The 21005-nt window shown below is 36.3% G+C and overlaps 1 protein-coding gene across 2 annotated transcripts; it reads right to left on the reverse strand.

The window, feature by feature from the left end:
• Positions 1–1935: 1935 nt before the first annotated feature.
• LOC141844932 (DNA glycosylase/AP lyase ROS1-like) lies at positions 1936–20042 on the reverse strand. Of its 2 annotated transcripts, XR_012603204.1 has the most exons (20): positions 19908–20042; positions 19041–19499; positions 17069–18937; positions 16172–16262; positions 14556–16050; positions 13725–13804; positions 13218–13302; positions 13049–13140; positions 12868–12936; positions 12706–12742; positions 12547–12629; positions 11562–11990; positions 11334–11370; positions 11198–11255; positions 10988–11127; positions 3558–3623; positions 3315–3429; positions 3201–3239; positions 2620–2858; positions 1936–2206 (listed from the first exon to the last, which is right to left on the reverse strand). XR_012603204.1 is itself a non-coding variant. In XM_074732914.1 (19 exons), the coding sequence occupies exons 2-19, from the start codon at positions 19288–19290 to the stop codon at positions 2704–2706; spliced, it is 5190 nt and encodes a 1729-aa protein (XP_074589015.1). In that variant the 5' UTR covers positions 19291–19499; positions 19908–20042; the 3' UTR covers positions 2518–2703. The 2 variants fall into 2 exon arrangements, 1 of the variants encoding a protein (XP_074589015.1); XM_074732914.1 differs by lacking the exon at positions 1936–2206 and having other exon boundaries at positions 2518–2858.
• Positions 20043–21005: the final 963 nt, after the last annotated feature.

A 21005-nucleotide genomic window follows, 5' to 3' on the forward strand; every position in this document is an offset into this window, starting at 1 on the left:
AGTAATCGAGCGTTGAGTGGCCGAGTGCCCGAGAGTTGAGTGGGCTGAGTAGCCAAGTAGGTAGAGTGGAGTTGTCGAGAGGGCCAAATGGATAGAGTATCCGAGTGGCTGAGTAGGTAGATTGTCGAGCTATCAAAAAGATCACGTGGGAAAATGTGCTGAGCACTGTTGAGATGTATGTTAAATACAATTCTCTTAAAATAAATTCGTTTCCTCTTCGACAATGCTTAGAGGTTTCATTGAATGTCTGTTTCCTAGAATATAACGATTTTATCAAGTTTGCAATTAAACACTAGTGGTATTTGGAGAATTGAATAATATTTGAATGCTATCATGGGAAGGGAAAGAGTAAAGAAAGTTGGTGAGGAGAGAAGGAATGTAAAGGAATTGTTTGATAATGGATGAATTGATTATTTGATGTCTTTTATCCAAGCGAGGAGCCTCCTTTTATAGGTTCAAAATCTTAACAACCATTAACTTTAACGATTAATGCAAAAGGTGGATCCGCCACCTTAGCGGCCCCACACGGTTGGCAATGATCATTACTCGATCATTAGTCAACTGGCCTATAATGCCAACAACTAACGATTAGTGGTCGATCGTTCCAGGTCGAGCCATTAACACGTCCGTTACAATTTTGAGGTAGGCAAGAAAAAGATCTGAATGACAAAACATTGACTAATATACTTAGGCAATTTTTTCCTCATTGATCCGACATTCCACATGCACAAGTTCCTCTCGCACATGAGTCAACTATGTTTAGTACAATCTACGCTCTCACTCCCTTGCGGGTGCACGCATGAGAAAGAGCTGTTCATTCATACATATTCATAAAAAATTATAATTCAATATAAACCAATCACTCTAAAACTGTCAATGTGAGACTAAACTCTTGTTCATTCACATTAGAATCCATTTTTTTATTTTTCCATTCGCTTTTTCAACAGAAATACCTTTTAATCATCTAAAAGATGATTAAGAAGACAATACAAAGTTGGATGAGTAACATTACTAAAGAAGCAATCTCAGTTCGTCTGAATCGGAAGAATTCAACCCAGTTCAACCGAATTTTTGAATTCTATATTGCTTTGAACTTATAGCTTCTTTGAAATTGAATTAAATGGCTATGATTGGTTTGTGTCAAATGGATGCTATTTGTGATAACATACTATCCTAATCTATTCTACCCAACTCAAACTAGATGAACTAAGTTTACTAAAATGCTCCGGGGCTATGGTGCGATGATAAGAGATAGGACGGACTCTTTAGGTAACAAAGATTCAAATCTCACCCAGGACACATTACATTTTAAGAGTTTGAAAATTTTATGATGTTAAACCATCTATCACGATCCATCTGTATTTTAATTTACACTGATGGTCGATAAGAAATTTTATGGAGTCGAATTAAACCGATCACCTCCAAGATTAATCAGATCATAAAAGATGAATACCTAAATTATAAAATAAAAAAAAGTAAAACGACCTCTCAAATTAGGACTTCCTCCAAGTCTAAATGCGTCTAAAGAGCTTTAGGTCATTTGTCCTCTTGGATCCTCGATCTTTAAATCCCCTAGTTTAGGCGCCAAAATGAACAAACACGAACCCTTAGAGATCCTCAACTCAAATTTTTTTAAGCTCCTCAACATGACTAGCTTGTGCTCAAACTCAAAACATAAGGTTTGCTTGTGAGTCTTCAAGCGCATCGATAAGCCTCTTCCGAGCTAAGTATCAGTGACACTCTCATCATATCGGATGAACCTGATCCCTCAATCCATATTTACAATCCATGGGTGTGACTTAATTGGATCTATGGTGCTTGTAAGACCTAAGGTGTCCTTGACTAGAAGTGTCAACTGAATAAGTTCAGCAATGATATGTTGATGCGATCGGTAGCAACTACCTACCGAAAGCCAAGTCCAACTATTGTTCTTGAATAAATATAAAAATTCAATCTACTTTTCTGATCCTTTTGGAGCTTGAAAACAAGGAGACAGTGATTGAGATAGAGGGTGCAACATCATCAGAAACTCAACTGTCATGATCTCTAACTAGATAGGAATGCTTAGAAATGGTGGTCTGCTGCTTACCACATTTGCAGCTATGGCACAACAACCTTGAAGCCGTCCGCGACAACAGAGCACACGGGTGAACCAGCAAGCAGTCATCGCTCGACCATCAAGTCGGAGAAAAGCTCAGAGCCTGACCTGGAACAAGTTGCACCCAGTTAGCGGCTGACCAGCAAAAGCAACATCAAACCACAAGTATCTGGTTAAAAGAAACATTGAGTATTCCTGCACAAATGAAACTATAATTAATAGTACATTATATTAAAACATCAATTATCAAGTAAAATATAAACAAACTTAAACATAATGAAACACTGGTAAACTTTAGTTTCAATAACTTCACTTGTTTTGGATTAGGTATATAACTTCAACAGACTAAGAATATATTGTATGAAGTTATTTACTGAGAAACGTTATATAATATCATGATATTTCACAAATAATTAGGAAGCAATGGATCTAGATTTTTGAAGAATGGCTCTCCATAGAGTGTGTAATGAATACAACAGAAAGTTACATCTGCTAGGCAAAGAAAAGTATCAGTGTCTCACTCTTAAAGGTGAGCGAAACAACATCACTGCCAATGTATACAGCATTTGGCTACCAGGCCATTCTTCTAAGAGGTGGAACTGTGGCTAGATTTTACCAGCTGCCCCTGTTGCAGCATTCTTCTCATCCTTGTGTGCCGATTTTTTATTTTTTTGCGCATGGCTCGCTGCTAGGTGCAGTCTTGGACTAAGAGGCCTGGGTGCTCTTGTTTTCCGGTCAAACCCTCGTAAGCAAACAAATCCTGCAAATAAGGATCTCATAGTCAATAATAAGAATGAAATCTATCAGTTCGTTTTGTTGTTTTGATATCTCTAAGGGAGCTGGAGGAGATGTCGAAAGCAGCAGAAATTTATTTATCCAGAAGAAAGTTGGTTTGTGTTTACTGTTTGGAGCATCATGCAACATTGATTCCCAAAGGAATCTTTGGCACCAAAGCAACTTTATACAGTACAATGCTTTTCCTATCAAATTCTCATTTTCTTCATTAGCATTAATTTTCACAAAACATATGAAATGACCAAAAGAAAATTATGTAAGAAGAACTCATGTTGGACTTGAAGAACAGAATTGACTATCACTCTACCTCTTGAAAAACAGAGTTGTATCTCCTCTATTGATAGACCTGAAAGGTTAATTGTGTTCTTTAGAATGTTATCGATAAAATAGGTTGATGTGTGTATCTGAATACTCATACTACCTCTGAATAATGTTGGTATGCTGGTGCCAAAATAAACAATCCTCCTGCGAAGGTTCCATATCAATCTCCTGGGAACAATTAATGGATTGTGGCTTGACTCATGGTCTGCAAATACCTGAATGAAAAATTTTAAAAGAATAAATGTTGCTTACTAAAAACAATAAAATGAGGTAAAGGTGATCCATCACGTAATATATATGGAACATGAAAAGATTGATGATGACTCTAAAGATTTTAATTTACCTCATTAACTTGGAAATATGTGCCATTCAGCGGAAAGCTTCCTCTATTTGCAGTTCGACATGGAATCTGTTCGTTGTGATTATTTCAAATGGCAGCAAAAGCATGAGATTGATCATGAACAAATCAGTAGCCTTGTATACAAAATTTCCTATCCTCTGCTCCTTGGAAAAATATATATTTAAGAAAAAAATAGAATTTAACTTTTCACTAGGATGAATCAAAACTAGTTCAAAAATCATAATCATGACTATTTCAAAACCATGAAAATCCAAAACTTGAAAAGAAAAAAATCCTTTGGAATTTATAATAATACTGAAAAAAGGAAATTATCAAAGCTTCATTTTTTTGGGTAAAATTATTTTAGCGATTTATCCAAATCCACGAATGCTAACTCCGCTCATGACGAATTAACCCTGTCATGGCCGGTCCCAAGACCGGATAAAGGAGGAGAGTTGCGTTAGGTTGCCGACCAACATTAAACTAAAGCAAATGTTCAATGAATAGATCCATTAAACTATTGTGATAATGCTAGATTGTTCATCGGAAGGAACGCATTGCAGGGTCTCGACTGTAACCTATCCTTTAAGGGGTATAGGGTTAATGGGTATTGGATCTAAACCCGTTAAGCTAAACCTATCCTTTAAGAAGGCTACAGTAGCAATCCCGATCGCTGTTTCTCCTCTTCGTTGTTTCTTCTGATCGCGCCTCCACCTTCGGTTCGTCGTCGCCGACGCAAGGGGAGCTGGGAGGCTGTGACGCTGGAGCCGGTAACGAAGGGGTGTTGCCGGAGTCAAGAGCTTCAACGCCGAGCTGCCTTCTCCGTTCTCCGATCTTGCGCGCGACTTCGCTCCTATTCGCTCGCCTCCGACGCACACGCAGTCGCGACCTCTTCATCGCCGGTGCCAAATCGGAAGGGGAGAGACGGCTACCCGAGGTGGAGTTGATTGGAGGTGGGATCTTACCGGAAGAAGCTTGATTCGTCGCTGTGGTGGCGGCGCTTGCGGCGACAGATCGAAGAGAAGAGGAAGCCGATCGATAGGTAAGAAGCGGAGTTTGATTCAGTTATGAGTTTAGATCTAAGTTTCTCTTGGATTCCAGCGCTTGTGTGGACTTGTAATCGGATCGTGAGTTTGGATTGGGGTTTGCCGGCTGTGGGATTTTTGTTTAAGCTCGGCGGCAAGCAAGAAAAAGAGAGGTTAGTTCTCAAGTTGAATGTCGTTAGCATGTTTTGGGATACTCCTTGATTCTGATCAGTCTTCTTATCCATAGCCGGGAGATTTGATTTGGGTTGGCTGGTGGTGGAAATTGTGTTGGTTCGGCAGCAAGGAGAAGAAGAAACAGAGTGGGATTAGGGCTGAGCTTGGAAACGGTTCAGGTAATCCTCTTAGTACAGCCAAACCTTCTAGGTGAATGAATGTGTTCTGGTTATGTGATTCTGTGTATGGTTACTGTTTGATTAGTTCGAGACTGGTGGGTTGGATTAAAGTAGGGAATTTAATTACTGTGAATTGATACAGTATTTCATAGTAAGTATTATGTTGTTGTTTACTGCAGGACTTTGATCCAATTATTGTTCGGTTGCGGTTATTTGGGATTTTCTGCGTTACACACAATCTATCTTGGCAGGCGGGTACGTTGACTTATCTTTTACAGATATGTCTTTAAGATATGTGTAAATTGCTAGATATCAGTAGTTTATGTTCCTGCTCATATTGATTCACATGCTTCTTGGACCTGATTCTGTTATCAGCTATTATTGCTACCTGCTAGTGTTCGGATACCTTTTCATATTGTGGTTCTTAGTATTAGATATCTTGATATCATCTGAATACTTTGACATGCTTTGGTTATCCGACCTTCATTGATTCTGACACTACCTACTACATGTGCATATGCTACCACCTGGTTTCTATTACCTTATTATCAGTGCATTTGTTAGTTATGGATTTTATACCATTTTGATTACTGTGGCATGTTATATGGATATGTAGTGGGATATATGATGCATAGACTAGTGTCATACATCATGCTGGCATATATTGCATACTGACGTGCGGGATTCCATTGTTGTTGAGTCCGGCGTCAGTTACATGCGGGCTACCAACCAAAGGGTGTGTGTAATTGCATGCCTTGTGATTATTAGCATCCTGCTTCTATTTTAGTCGAGTCGCTCCTATTATAGCAGCACTGGTGGGTACATCGCTTGAGTATGATTCACACACACAATCCACTCATGGGTTAGTGGAACCTTTAGGTTGGTGCATACTTGCCCTGATAGGAGCTCCGCTAGGCCACCCAGGATAGTGGTTTCGTAGCGTGGTAGCACACAGGGATCCCTCCTCTGTCATTGTGACCAGGAGATGAGAGCCTGCTCGCCCACTTATGATTTGGGTTACCAGGATAGGTGTACACCTTGAGGACATCCTGTCCACTCGGTCCCGCAGGAGCGTTGACGGCAGAGTGCACAGAGGTCATAACCCTACCCACTCGACTTCACCACTGTGGATGAGTACTCAGACGGGCTTTAGTTCCCACGCGACCTCACCGCTAGAGGGGTGACTGATCTGACTGGCGTCAGGGGTGACCAGGACATGCATTGCACCATGTGCATACTGCACTGATTGCATTTGATTGTGATTGTTGCACTTGTTTGATGCACTTGGATGACATGCATATACAGGAGGCCTATGTGTCTATTTGGGATTACCTTTCACCTTACTACATGATTATCAGACTCTGGTATGTACAGGTCTACTGTTACTCAGTTTTCAGCTTTATTTACCTTTCAGTAGACTGTACAGCATGTTATTACTGTTGATAGCTTTTATACACATATCTGCTAGATACCCGCTGAGTTTCTTTTGGAACTCACCCCGTTTACCTGTATGTCTGTTTCAGGTTGATGTCGTCTGGAGAGCTGCACTGCTAGTCCTGAACCACATTGTGTTTTGGTTTATTTTCTTTACGATACCAGTGTATTTGGGACTTATTAGACTTCTTGTCGTGTTTTCCCTTTTGGTATCTGGTTTTCCGCTGATTCGATATTTGTTTCCATAATCGAGTTGTCTATCGGATTTTGATGGATTAGTTATGCATGCGTGGTTGTGATACTAGATTGTTGATGATGTTAGTGATCGTGAGGGTCACTTGGTGTGGATGCATGTAAATGACTGTGGTGGTCATTTTATTTACTTTTATCTGTCATTATATATCCATAGCCTGTTATGGATTCTTATATATGTGGATGTATTCAGGGAAAGTCAATTGTTACAGGGGAGATGCTGCCGAAATTTCTCGGAAAGCCATCTCCCGGGGCATGACAATCTCAGCAAGGACCGCCACATCTCCAAAACTCAAGTATAGTGATAAATATGTAAGAATTCACAATACAGGATCTGACTGTAACGTATCGACAAGGACTACTACATCTCCATGAAAACTTGAATGTAGTTAAAATAGACAAGAGTTTCACACAATAAGTTTGATAAGAATAAATATCATAGAAAAATTAATATTCTAAGACTTGAAATGTGAAATATAGGAACCCTCACTGGTAAAGCAATGGAGGTAGTGGATACAATGATTAGGAGAATAATTAGTATTTTATATGTACAAAAGACGAAATGAGTAGGCGAGAAGGCAAAGATGATAGAGAACTCGGGGTTTAAGTTATGGTACACAGGAAAGAATAAAACAAGAAATGAAGTAGATATTGTTATAGATAGTTCGTTAAATGATGAAGTTATAAGAGTAATTAGAAAGAGATACATTATAATTCTCGAAATAGTAGTGGAGAAAGAAACTATGAACATAATTAGCATATATGCATCACAATTAGGATTAGGTGAAGATACCAAATCAAGGTTTTGGAACGACCTAGATGAAGTATTACAAAACATTCCGCTAAATGAAATGATTTTAATAGGAAGCGATCTAAATGAGCATATTGGAGTGAAAAATGAAGAATATGAGAGGGTACATGTGGGTATGGTTCGGAGCAAGGAATGAAGAAGAAAAAACTATATTGAATTTTGCGATAGCATATGACCTTATACTAGCTAATATGTTTTTTAAGAAAAGAGAAACACAATTAGTCACGTTCAAAAGTAGAAATAATAAATTACAAATTGACTTTCTTATGGTTAAAAAGAGGGATAGTAAGATTTGTGAAGATTGCAAAATCATCCGTGGAGAAAGCGTAACTACCTAGTATAGTTTAGTAGTGTTGGATATACGGCTGAAGCATAGTATCAATAGAAAAAAAAATATACATGACTCCTAGAATTAAGTGGTGGAAGTTAAAAGATGGAAAATAAAATATATTTAAGGAGAAGGTAGGAGTGCAAGCATTAGGTGAAATATATGGTGACTCTAATACGACATAATATAAGATGGTATCAAAGTTGAAAAGAGTAGTCAAGAGTGTACTCGGTCAGTCAAAGGGGCATGCACCACCAAGTAAAGAATCTTAGTGGTAGAATGAGAAAATACAGGAGAAAGTGAAGGGAAAACAAACAGCCTAAGAATGAGGAAAATTTAAAATATATATATAATAGCTAAGAAAGAGGTTAAGAAAGCAGTACGTGAAGCTAAAATGAAACTTTTAAACAGTTATATCAAAAATTAGATGCAAAAGTAGAAAGAGACATTTATAGAATAATTAAAATGTGAGAGAGAAAGATAAAAGATCTTATCCAAATAAGATGTATTAAAGATGAATGCAATAGGGTATTAGTAAATGATGAAGAAATAAAAGAGCGGTAGAAGAGATATTTTCATCAACTTTTTAATGAAGATTTAGGTGATCAACTTAACTTAAGTAATTTAAGTAGGTCAAATGAGTATAGAAATTTAAATTTTTATTGTAGAATTAAAACTTCAGAAGTAAAACAAGCTTTAAATGAGATGCAAAATAGAAAAGTCGTTGGACTAGATGATATTTCGATAGAGATATGGAAGTGCCTAGGAAAATAAGGTATTGAATAATTTACAAAATTATTTAATATAATATTGAAAACGAAAAAAAATCTAATCAATGGAGGGTAAGTACCCTAGTTCCGTTATATAAGAATAAGGGAGTCGTATAAAATTATGCAAACTATAGAGGTATTAAACTAATGAGTCGTACCATGAAACTTTGATAAAGAGTCATAGAAAAGAGATTAAGGAAATTACGGTGATCGAAAATTAATTTGGATTTTTGTCTGGAAGGTTGACAATAAAAGTTATACATCTTCTCAAACAACTAATTGAAAAGTATCAGAAGCAAAAGCAACATCTACACATGATATCCACTAACTTAGAAAAAACTTATAACAGAGTCTTAAGAGAAATTATATAGAGAATTCTAGAAAAGAGAGGTGTTAGAGTAATATATATTGAACTAATTAAGGATATGAATGAGGATGTAATGACGAGTGAAAACTTCAGACGGATTAACTGAAGTATTTTCAATAAAAATAAGATTACATCAGGGATCTGCTCTAAGTCCCTATCTTTTTACATTAATTATAGACGAACTCACTGGACACATTCAAAACACAGTACCGTGGTACATGTTATTTGCAGATGATATTATTTTGGTAGATGAGACATATGAATGAGTAAATGTTAAACTAGAATCTTAGTGAAAAACACTAGAAGTAAAAGGTTTTAGGTTTAGTAGAGTAAAGACAGAATATAAAAATTTAAGTTTAACAATATTAGACGTAATGAAGCAATTGTTAAGACAGGAGATGATAAGTTGTCTGGAACAGAATATATAGTATTTAAGTTTAGCAATATTAGACTAATGAGATAATTGTTAAGATAAGAGATGACGAGTTATTTGGAACTGAGTATTTTAAATATTTAGGATCATTTTTGCAAGACAATGAAGGGATTGTGAGAGATGTTTTTATAGAAAACAAACAAGATGATTGAAATGGCGGAGAGCATTGGGTGTTTTATGTGATCTTAAAATACCTCTAAAACTTAAAGGGAAGTTCTACAAAATAACAGTTAAATCTGCTATGTATATGACACTGAATGTTGCACTATGACTCGAGCACATAAGCAGAAGATGAGAGTTGCAAAAATGAGAATCTTTAAGTGGATGTGCGGACATATGAGAATGAACATAATAAGAAATAAGAGCATGAGAGAGAAAATCAAAGTTGCATCTATTAAGGAAAAACTCCGAGAGACATGTTTAAGATGGTACGAACATGTACTTAGATGACCAATAAATTTTTCAGTCAAGTGATGTGAAACTATGATAAATATGTACATCAAACGAAGAAGAGGGAGACCAAAAAAATACTTAGTTAACAATAATAAAATAAGATAAAATTTATTTAAGTATAGATGATATAGTAGGAGATAGAATCTAATGACATAGAAGAATCCATATAGCCAACCCCATCTAGTCGGATAAAGCTTATTGTTGTTGTATCCAAATCCATGAATGCTATCGATCCAAATATATTCAAAATGGGAATGTCTAATTTGAGAAGCCCAACCACAACCAAATTAATTCTACTGACGATGAACTATGTCGGTCTAATTTGTGACCACAACCACATGATTTCCCGATACTATGTATTTTGTTTAAGGCTTTAAACAAATATATATTACTAACCTAATAAGTTTATACAAAAATACATAACTCTGGGTCAACTGTTTGCTTACAAAGAAAGTCAGCTAACCCCTCTTTAATTTTGACTTATAATTCATAAGTGTCAACTAATTAAGGATGGCCATTTATAACCTAAAACTGATAAACCAAACTAATCCAAACCGAAACATTTAATTTATCAGTTTGGTTTTCGTTTGCATATTCGGTAAAATCATAAGTTTCAGTTTTTCAATTTGAACGTAAACAAACAGTTAAAACTGAATGAATCAAATTATTAAAAGTTTTTATTATGTGTATATATAGAGAGAGATAATTAGTATGTTAATTATTATCGTCTCTTGCAGTGTTTTACTTTTTATGTTCCCTAATTATCTTAAACCTTAAAATATAATAATTTTTATTATTAATGTCAATAAAATTATTATCTGGAAAATAGCTTTTGATCGATTTATATTTATTTTTAATTAATGGTTTCAATCTAAACAAAATTGAAAATACCAAACCCGAACTGTTTAGTTCTGTTTCAGTTTGGTTTCGATTTTCCTTATTAAGCTAATAAACCAAACCATGTCCATCACTACAAGTAATGAGACTTACGAGTGTCAAGATCAAGGTCGGGTATAAAATTGCCTAAACAATGTTAAAGCATTCATTCCTATAATTACAAACAATGTTAAAGCTTTCATTCCTATAATTACTCAAGTGTTGCCCGTTAATCCCTTTTGCATTAAAATGTTCATTTCCTAAACCTCATACTTTCCTACATGGCAAACCACAATAATATTTTAATTGCTGAATGAAATTATATTATTACCAGAAGTGTTGCTCTGATTGTTTGAGATTGTTCCTCCCGTCTGCAACTGCAAGAAAAGCATGTCATATCTTGGCATATTCTTCCTGTTTCTTGATGATTGCAGCATGTTTGTGGTGGTTCAATAGAGTGTACGGTTTCACCTACAGTCAGTGTTGAGTATTCGATAATTTTAACTTACTGGATTTGTGAAAAATCATAAAATTTGCTTGCCTGGGACCCAGATGCTCAGGAGGTATGGACATGGATCATCAATCTCTCTTTTCTCTAACTGTATCACGTCCAGGAGCATGAGAAATGGATACACTCAATAACTTAAACAGGAAACAAGTGATTAAACAGCAGTTACCCCTTCAAGGAGAGGATGTCCATCTGGAAGCTCGTAGCTGTATCAAGCAAAATAAAAGGAATTCATAAAATTGCAAAGGATCCCTTAAGAACACCACATATAATTGAGATAAGAACAATACTGGCTTAATAATTGTTTAGCTATTGCTGTTATCAAAAGTTCAAAACACCGACGCTTCACTTTGACGGAAATAAAAACAAATTATGATAAAAAAAATAAAGCACTTACACTAAATGCTCTGTCCGCAGACGTTTCACATTCTTAAGCTTGGGCACAGGAATTGAAGCAGATTCACTAGTGATAGCAACTATAGCCTTTTCAATTTCACCACCTGGAAGCTCAACATTTTCATGTATATAGTTCTGCAAGTTCTGTGTGAACTCTCCCAAGTTCAAATGTATGGTAGGAATTTCACAAGCATCTTCATAATAAGTTTCTTCCATCTCACTTTCAAAAGCTACTTGGCATTGCGGTTCAGGTGATGGTGGCTCTTCAATAATAGGATCATCATTGTGTCTAGTTCCTTGCAAAAGGTAATTCTCCTCATTTTGGCACAATGGCACTGCATTTAATAGTTTGATATCATGGTTTTCCAATGCATCACTCATTGTTGATTTCACCAGTCCTCTTTCCTCTGGCCCTTGGAGTAGTCTTGAACTAAAGAATGTAATGTTGTTAGAAATTTGTCTTGAACATTGAAGAAACAATCGATCAGTCAAACAAGAGTAAATTTATTTTTACTAATTGAGTTTTAAGTGATTTAAGATTAACATTTTCAAATCCAGGGACTGAAACTAGTTAACTATATTCAATATATAAAAATTCATCAGTCTGCATAATTGCTAATGACTGACTTGTTTAGTTTTCTCACCATGTAGATAGCTACCCATATATATCATCACAATATCTACATGCTATGCAGATGACTGGTAACTCTAATTTTTTATTATATTTTCTCCTGATAGATAAAACAACTGTATCTCTCTCAATTACTACAATCAGAAATAGATATCATCACAAAAACCACTTGCTATGTAGATGACTCGTAGCTCTAATTTTATTATATTTTCTCCTGAAGGATAAGACAATTATATTTCTCACAATTACTACAATCAAAAATAGAATTCAGATGGAAATATTTGTTGTGTTTGCCTAGTATGTACCATTTTTCACAGACAGACCAATTCAAAATATTTTTATATTAGTGAATTACCTAGTCCATGCACTAGCAAAGTGCCTGCACTCTCCTCTCATTGGGCATGCATTACAATTTGGTTTGCCTTTTGTGCAAAAAACCTACAAGGAAGAATAATTCTTATTACAAACTTAAATAAAAAATATTTATTATGCATATTTAGATTTTTTAACACACCTTTCCAAAAGTTATCATTTGATAATGCAGCTCATACCTGCGAAAAGTTCAGGATTAGTGTCAAAGAACTCCCTTCTTGCACCAAAGCATAAAAGAACACAATAATTCAACTTTCATTTGATAATTGAAGATGATAATTGAACACAAGGTTTTCGGAATTACAATGTCCGTTGATCCAGCTTGCATAATCGAGGCCAAAGATACTTTTGAATCGTCTCCAATACTGGATAGCTTGGATTGAAGAAACAAAGGTGGAATTGTCATCTAATAGTTCATTCTAAATATTTAACTAAAAGTTATGAGAATGAAAAACCAATGGCAAACTATGGATGCAGTCATTTACCTCTCTAAAAGATGTAGTTGCAGGGATTCTGGTAGGGGTTTCAGAGGTACCCAGCCAAGTCTCACACATATCCGCCCAACATTTGTGTCAACCTGGTCGATATGTGCAGCATAAACAAAAAAAAAAATCGTGGTAAATTGTTAAAATTTTTCCAAAAGGAACAACTCACAGGAAAAGCATGTTGATGAAGTGTCAAAAGCCTAACACACTCAACACTCTTGAGTCCTAACCCTCGTATGCTGAGAAGGTAATCCCTGAAACATTAAGCATACTAACTTCTTAAGAAATCAGTCACTATGTGGAAAAAAATTTCAATTTTGGTGTAGTCTGATTCAATATTTCCTTTTCAAGTCACAATAAAATCTTCCATAAATGGGAGATAGTTTGGCTGAAGGTAATCAAATTTAGGCATCATTCTCATGTACAAGCTATTACATGAAAAGTCTACTGTTCTCTACCAAGTTTTTGTCACATATGATAAGAGATTTCCTGCTATCTAATATAACATTTTAATCTGTATTATTCCTGAATCACAAATATTTATTTATGATAGATCACTAAAAAAGAATGTTTATAGCTTAAATCAAAGGAATATTAAAACAGAATTTGGTAAAGGGAAAAAAATGTGTATATTAAAATTTTTACTTTGTTAAAGATGAGTATGTTAAAACTTTACTTTGTTTTCTCTGGTGGAGCATCCCTTAGCCACTCAAGGTCAAGGCTTCCATGATCTGTAACTAAACGGTTAAGAAAATCCTGCAAAAAAAAAGGCTGTCATCTGGTAGATCTTTGACACTAGATTTATAGTAAGTAAATTGATATTTTCAACCAAAACATGTTAAGCAACATTTTTCTTTTGCCACAGAACATAACCAGCCCAAGGATGCATCACTACTTTCCAATGACATCTACCATCTGGTTTATCCCACATGCTTATGTCCAATTTGTGCTAAAAATTGCATGTCAAGCAATAAAATAAAAATAATTTGTGGCTACATGTGTGCATTTTAGATCCCATATCAAAATGTCAGATCACCTTCATTGTTTGAATTAGAAATAATATCCAATTTACAGATCCATACAACTAGTTGTTAACTACACTTAGACAGACTAATCACAAATGAAAATAAAAAGTTTACCATGAGAAATTTATTCTAATGGTTTAATGAACAATTAAATCACCTTTTGGATTTTTTTCTCTTTGATCTATGAATGAAATTATTGGTGTTACATGCAGAAGAATGTGGAGATATGCACAAAACTCACTGTAGAATGTTATGCTAATAATCTGAGCATAAGAAGAACAGAAAAGGAAAATCTGAAGGAAGGTGAGTTTTTTGTGTCAAAATATCTACACATGGATTTCATGCTTGAACTCGGGTGAGATTGAGGAAGAGAAAGTTTCAGTGGTGTTTATGAATTTTTAGTGCTCGGATCTTTTCTCCAGTGATGCATTCAAGGCTGATATGTCACTGGGAGCAGAATGGAGATATTGCTATTATTTTACCTTGATCCTGCCTGCTAGTACATTGTTCATTCCTCTTTCTTTTATGGTTTCTGAAATTTCTCCAATATTTGAACGCATTACAGCTTCCCAATCTAATGAGTCCATTCTATCTTTACTTCTCTCCGAATTATAACCATTATGGCATGCTTCCCTTCGCAGACTATCCCAGTCAAAGGAAGTTTTCTTTGCAGACTCCTCCCTGGTGTTCTTTGCTTTTGGTGCACCTTTTGATGCTTCTGATGGAAACTTAATGGGACTGCAAACTTCAACTTTTGAGTTAGGTTCAACTATATTTATCAGCTTACATGAGCTCTCTAAATCATTGCATGAGTTTGAAATTGCACCCTGCAATAGATGGAGCTGTTTTTGAGATGAAATTCCAACTTTGTACTGGTTTTTTTCCACTTGACAGTCCTTTGATTCACTTTGCTTTGGTATCATAGCATCTTCCTCTTTATATAAGGAAACGAGTGATCTAAAGTGTAGCTTGCCTATGGATGAACTTGTATCATGAGAAATTGTCACACTAGACATGGTTGCTGATGATTGCTGGCTTAAAGGTTCAGTTGAGTTTTTGGAAGATTCATTGCAGTTTCTCTGAGCCGTTACTGTGTCTTTATTAAACTTGGTAGGATCAGAAAAAATGAATCTCGAAATGCTTTTACTTTGGTTTGAATCGATATTCTTCTTATTGTCTGAATCAAAGGAATCAGATGTAAAATCTGGCAGCAAACCCATGGAATCAAGTTGTGAACAATTAAGTAGAGAACTAGCCTTGGAACTGGTTTCTTGGCAAGTATCTTCCATGATCTTCAATCTACCAAATGAACTTAAAATTTCAGTGTTCTGATCCTCAACTGTACTGGGCTTGTTTAGTGACATCTTCCCATCATTGACGTTGTGAACTTCATGAGTAATGCTTACTTCTGATATATCTATACGCTCCTGACTGAGGGCATAACTATCCAAGACAGTAATCTTTGTTTGACTCCTTGGATCTGGGTTCACAAGTGTAGGAAGACTTAATCCAGCATGGGTCGTACTGGGAAAAAGAGTGCTTGAAATGCTGTCAGATGGAGAGACAGAGTTCAATGAGGATACTGCCTCATTTACTATCCTTTTATCTTCAAATTGCAAATCCGTTCTTACTGTTGTAGAAATCTCTGTTTTGTCATCTGATGTGAAAGAACATACGTCAGGCCCTCTTCTCTGGGCATTCACATCTGCACAAGAATTTTCTAGGTCACGATAACCTGTATTCACTCTTCTTGATTCATCAGCTCTGTGTATTTTGTTTCCTTCCTCATCTCCAATGTGATAGATGAAAGAATCCGGTTCAAACACATGACCCAATGGATTGTGTTCACAAAGCATGTTAGAAGATGTGATGATATCGTGTTCATCAGTAAAGATGCTCATCCTATTTGCATCTTCTTCTAAGTTATTTGTTCTTGGCTTAAGTGGGAACTTTGCAGCAAGAGCCATAAAAGCGGAGCTGTAAAAACAATAAGAATACTTGGAAATCAAGTACAATTAACAAGGTCAAGTTTTAGGCCATGAGATAAAACACGTGATAATATTGAATAGTGAAACATAAACAACTAATGTTATGATACCTTGAGAGGTGGTCTGACACATTCTGGGTTAGGAAAACACCTATCACAGAGTCCAATACAGAACCTTTCCAGGGAGAGAATTGTCTATCTCCTAAAAGCAAGACATTTCTCATAAGAACATATTGAATTGCTTGCAGTAACTAAGTTTTCGACAAAGAGACATCTCACTGTGCTTCCTAATTGTAAACATATCTAGTTTTGTTTTGCATTTCATACACAAGGATATAAATGCACATGATTTTCATTTTTTCGAGTATATAGAAGCACAATACATTTATGGTCTGAATTTTCCACTATCTTGAGGGTTCTAGTTCCTATTGAGTTTTGCAACTTTTTCCTAATTGCATAAGCCTGTTTTGAGAAGTAAACTTTTAATGAACTCACACCAACAAGAAAAGGTACTACTCAAGTTTGACTGTCATATTTAAATTTTTTGCTAATGACCTAAATACATGTATTGAAACTGCAACAAAAGAACAAATCTGGTAGGATAGAACTCTAGCATCTGCAATTCCTGCTATGCAATTTCAATGCTGTCTGATCAGCTGCTTAATAGAAATAATTGGAACTTATAGGGATCTAATCATTACCGTTTCTTTCTTAATGATGATGGTTTATCTCATAAGACCAAGTACCTAGAAGACAATTATTAGCAATCACATTTGTCCTTCTTCCAAAATAATATTGTTTGGAGGCAAACATGAATTCCCCTATCTTAATATGCATCAAACAGAATTGAGTTTTACCACTGGAGATTTTCTAAAGATTGTTGAAGTCCACTCAGCTCATAGATTGTGGTTATTTGCTTTTATGTTTCGACTTCCTTGTGCAGATAAATTCACTTGTGAAAATATTTTGAAATATGGTTGTTGAAGACGGAGACATTGTTAGCAGTACCTTGGATAAGACGCATTCGTGCAATGAATGAATCTGCACGAGCACTAAATACCGTTCTTTGTTCTTCCCATTGCTCTTCTCTGTCCGGATCTGATCCTTCATAGCTGATCATTTTCCCCATTAAAAGATTCCATACCCTATTTGTCTCATCATCCAAATCAACTTTGGCCCTGAGGCGCTTTCTCTTGGTTTCATAAGTTCCTGCATATGGGACAATCATGTTGCTTTCATAACTTACAAGAGCAGATTGTCCTTCAGCTGCATTGTAATTATATGTTTGATACATATAAGGCACAATTGCTTGTGACATATCAGTACATTGGTCTAAAATGTTGTTTCTACGCTGGCATTCTTGGATGGTTACATTCTGGAGACCATTAATGCCAATTTCTTGTAAAACATCTGATTTTGAACTCAATTCAAGGTGTTTTTCTTCATGCTCACTATACTGGTCTGATCTTGAATGCAGATGAACATGTTTCCTTCTTGTTTGTTTTCCTGTTTTCATTCTCATACGAGTATCTGTGAACAAGGCTTCGATGCATGCCTGATGTCTGCTTTCAAGGTTTTGCAAAAGTCCTTTGTAGTCTGCAACTATCTCAGTGAGAACCGGCTTAGGGGCTCGAATAGGCACCTTCGATCTCTTCTTTGTCACCCGTTTGATGGGACCAAATGTCAGCATGAAATCTGAGGTTTGCAAATCACCCAACGGTACCATATTTTGTTCATCTACAAAGCTACATGATTTGGAGGTTCGTGTCATCTGACCAAATTTCCCATTGTGCATTAGCATGGTTCTCCTCCTTTTACATTCCGGTGGAAATTGTGGAATATTGCTGGCCTGTGTCTGCGTAAAGGCTTTATCACTTGCAATTGGATATATGCAACCTCTTTGGGCATTGTCAACATGATTATAACAACTTTTATCTTGTTCATTCTCCATTTCCCCTTGCACTAAAGTCATCACTGTGTCACCATCTAACTTTACATGACTCTGAATGCTATTCTGTTTTGATATCTCAACAATGTGGGTTTTAGCTGTACTATTTGCCTCACCAGCCATTCTAGCCAGATGCTTCCAATTCTTCAATAATTCTTCTCTTCTAGAATGATGAATTGGAGTTGGGTCTTCAGAAGCAAAATCAAGTCTTCGCCTGACAATCTTAGTTCCATTATCACCATGTTGGTCGGAATATTTCCTTGCTATTTTTGAAGTTTTGCTTGTATCTCTAGTCATCTCTTGTGGTGCATTTGGACAATCTAAGTTTTTATTGGGCACATTACTCCTAGACTGGTTTTGTTTTCTCTTTACCTGTTTGGGAGTACCTGGCTTTGGAATTACTGGCTCTTTTGGGGCAAAAGGCAAATCTTTAAGAACCTTAGGCCTGTGCTTTTTCCTTGTTGCTGCTTTCAATTTTTTAGTTCTTAGGTTTCTTTCTATGTTTATTCTCTCAACTGGTTGACTAAAATGAGATGAAAATGGAGTATGTATAGGCAGCTCAAGCCCTTGTTTCATTAAAGAAGCACCTTGGATTAACAAACTGTCTCCAGAGGATTGACTTACTTCCTGTTCATTCCCATCCCTATTCAGACTGATGCCAATTGACTGGATCATCTCATGATTATTCTCCAACGCCTTACTCTTATCTGGAGTTATAGGTGCTACTATCTCTGATGAATCAAGCAGGACATTCGCACAGCCTTGTCTTGTGCAAGCTTTCTTCATGCTTCCTTTGTGGATAAGGTCATCTTGATTTACTTGACTCATTTCATGCTGTATAAAGCCATAAACTTGTTTATCCTTAGCTGGAGTCGAAGGGGCTAATGCAACAGGCATTCCCCTTATCATGTTAGTGCACGCAGCTTTCTCTGGCACCAAATGAAGATTGGGATGAGTCTCTATCTAAAACAATTAGCTCTTGCCCATGGCAAGAATTCATTTACTAAACTAAACAAACTCACTGACACTGACCTTGAAGATGATCGCCGCTAAGACAAACACTTCCACCTGTAAGTACCTTTCCATTCGCCAAAGAAAGAGGCTGATGATTACTTCCGAGAACTGGAGCTATGCTCGGCATTCCAGCTCCAGCTGAATTAGACAGAACCATGACTTGATCATAATGTACCCCGGGAAGTCCTGCTGTCGGATTCAACAAAAGCGTTTTGTGTGGTCCAACATTGTGGCAGTGAGCCCCCTTTGGCCTAGGGGAGGTTGCCATATTCGTGATCCGAAGTCCACGCAGATGATCACTAAAACCCTTGGGGTTTCTACTGAGGAATGATGGGAACCGCCACAGCGGCAAGCTTCGAGGGAGTATAATTGCTGTTGCTGCTGAAGCTTTCTCCCCTCGTTTACATCATATGAATCAGCATGAAGAATCAAATTTGGTTTTCTCGTTTGTGTCTTTCAACACCGATCTTCCTTGTCCTGCATAGGCAAATTCCGGAAGAAAGCCAAAGGAGAAAATTAATAATAGAACTAAGTACTGACTCCAATAACCTTCTACCTTCTGATGGAAGATGTATTGGCGAAGGTTCATAAAAAAAAAAAAAAAAAAAAAGAAACAGTAGAAGGGGATGAACCCTCTATCACAAGCTCTCTTTTTTTTCTTCAATTTTCCCAATGTAGCAAATATCAGCTAGCAGTACTACTTTCCACTCGATAAAATCTCATTTCAAGTACCAAAAAAAGGGGAAATTTGACAATCCGGAAGCTCATAGACAAATAAATTCGAATAAAACTAGTGATTGAGCAAAATTGAAGCGCACGAAGCGATCGAGTCGAAGCACAGCTCGCTGAGAAAATAGAGAGAGAAAGAGGCAGAAGAGGACTCACGCCGAACATCCCAAAAGCAAGCACGCTCCTCCTCGCTTTCCCCCGTCACTCAGAGCGAGAATGGGAAGCAGACTCACAAAGAGAAGATGAGGAAGACGACGAAGCCCACGGTCTTTGCCTTCGCTTGCGAAGTGACGACATCCTCGCTGCTTAACAAGGATCGACAGCGGCTCCTTCTCGTGTCGCCAGGAGAAGAGCGAGAGATTCATGTGGCCGTCGAGAATTGAGAAGAACACAGTTGAGTAGGCGAGAAATAAGGGCGAAAAGTCACGATCCTGATCGGATTTCTTTTATTTTTTTTTTCGTTCCAAGTTTTTTTTTTTAATTTTTATTATTTCCCACGCCGTCGGAAGAAACCAAAGAGTTCGTTCGTTACCATTCATTTAAGATTTTTCGGTTAGGTTTTGGAATTAGATTATAATATTAAATATAAAAAATAATTTTAAAATTAAAATATAAAATATAAAATAATATTATTTACTGTTTTAGGCGTCTGAAATTCTTTCAGATCGTCTCGATTCTGATGTCGCGCACAGTCACGTGTTTTAAGACGCACAGGATATCACTTACTGTATCCTGCGCGTGTTTTAAAGAAATGATATCTTGCGCGTATTAAAATACGCGACTGTGTGCGACATCAAAATCGAGGTGCCCTGCAAAATTTCGGACGCTTGGAACATTAAACAATGGTATTATTTTATATTTATTTTTTTGACTTACGGTTAAGTCATTTAAAATTTTTTTAAAAAAAATTAGGAGTTGAGTTATAAGCATCCACAATGGATACTCTAACGGGGTGTTATAACACGTCATTGATGTTAAACACCATTGAAGGGGTGTTATAACATCTCTCTAGTGAACACGTTCAATTAAAAGTAGGGTATGTCAGCCAAGAGGCTGGTCCATCCCACGTGTATTTTTTTATTTTTTAATTATATTTATTAAAATATTAGTTTTAACGACTATTTTAAAATTGAATAAAATTTTATTAACGGTTAGTTTTAACTTTTATTAAAAAGTTATAAATTTTAAAATTAAAAATTGAATAAAATGGTTAGTTTTTTAATGGTAGGACTCATAAATAATAAATGTTAATGT

Source organism: Curcuma longa, chromosome 14, assembly GCF_044706935.1.
Source record: "Curcuma longa cultivar G26 ecotype Majalengka, Jawa Barat chromosome 14, ITB_CL_G26_1.1, whole genome shotgun sequence".
NCBI lineage: Eukaryota > Viridiplantae > Streptophyta > Magnoliopsida > Zingiberales > Zingiberaceae > Curcuma > Curcuma longa.

Excerpts from the sequence above, each read along its gene's own strand:
- LOC141844932 (XM_074732914.1), bottom strand. The coding sequence starts at position 19,290 with ATGGCAACCTCCCCTAGGCCAAAGGGGGCTCACTGCCACAATGTTGGA. Across the intron at positions 16,051-16,171 it reads GTGTCAGACCACCTCTCAAG|CTCCGCTTTTATGGCTCTTG; the intron begins GTATCATAACAT and ends TTGTTTTTACAG. Across the intron at positions 12,630-12,705 it reads AAATGATAACTTTTGGAAAG|GTTTTTTGCACAAAAGGCAA; the intron begins GTGTGTTAAAAA and ends TCTTCCTTGTAG.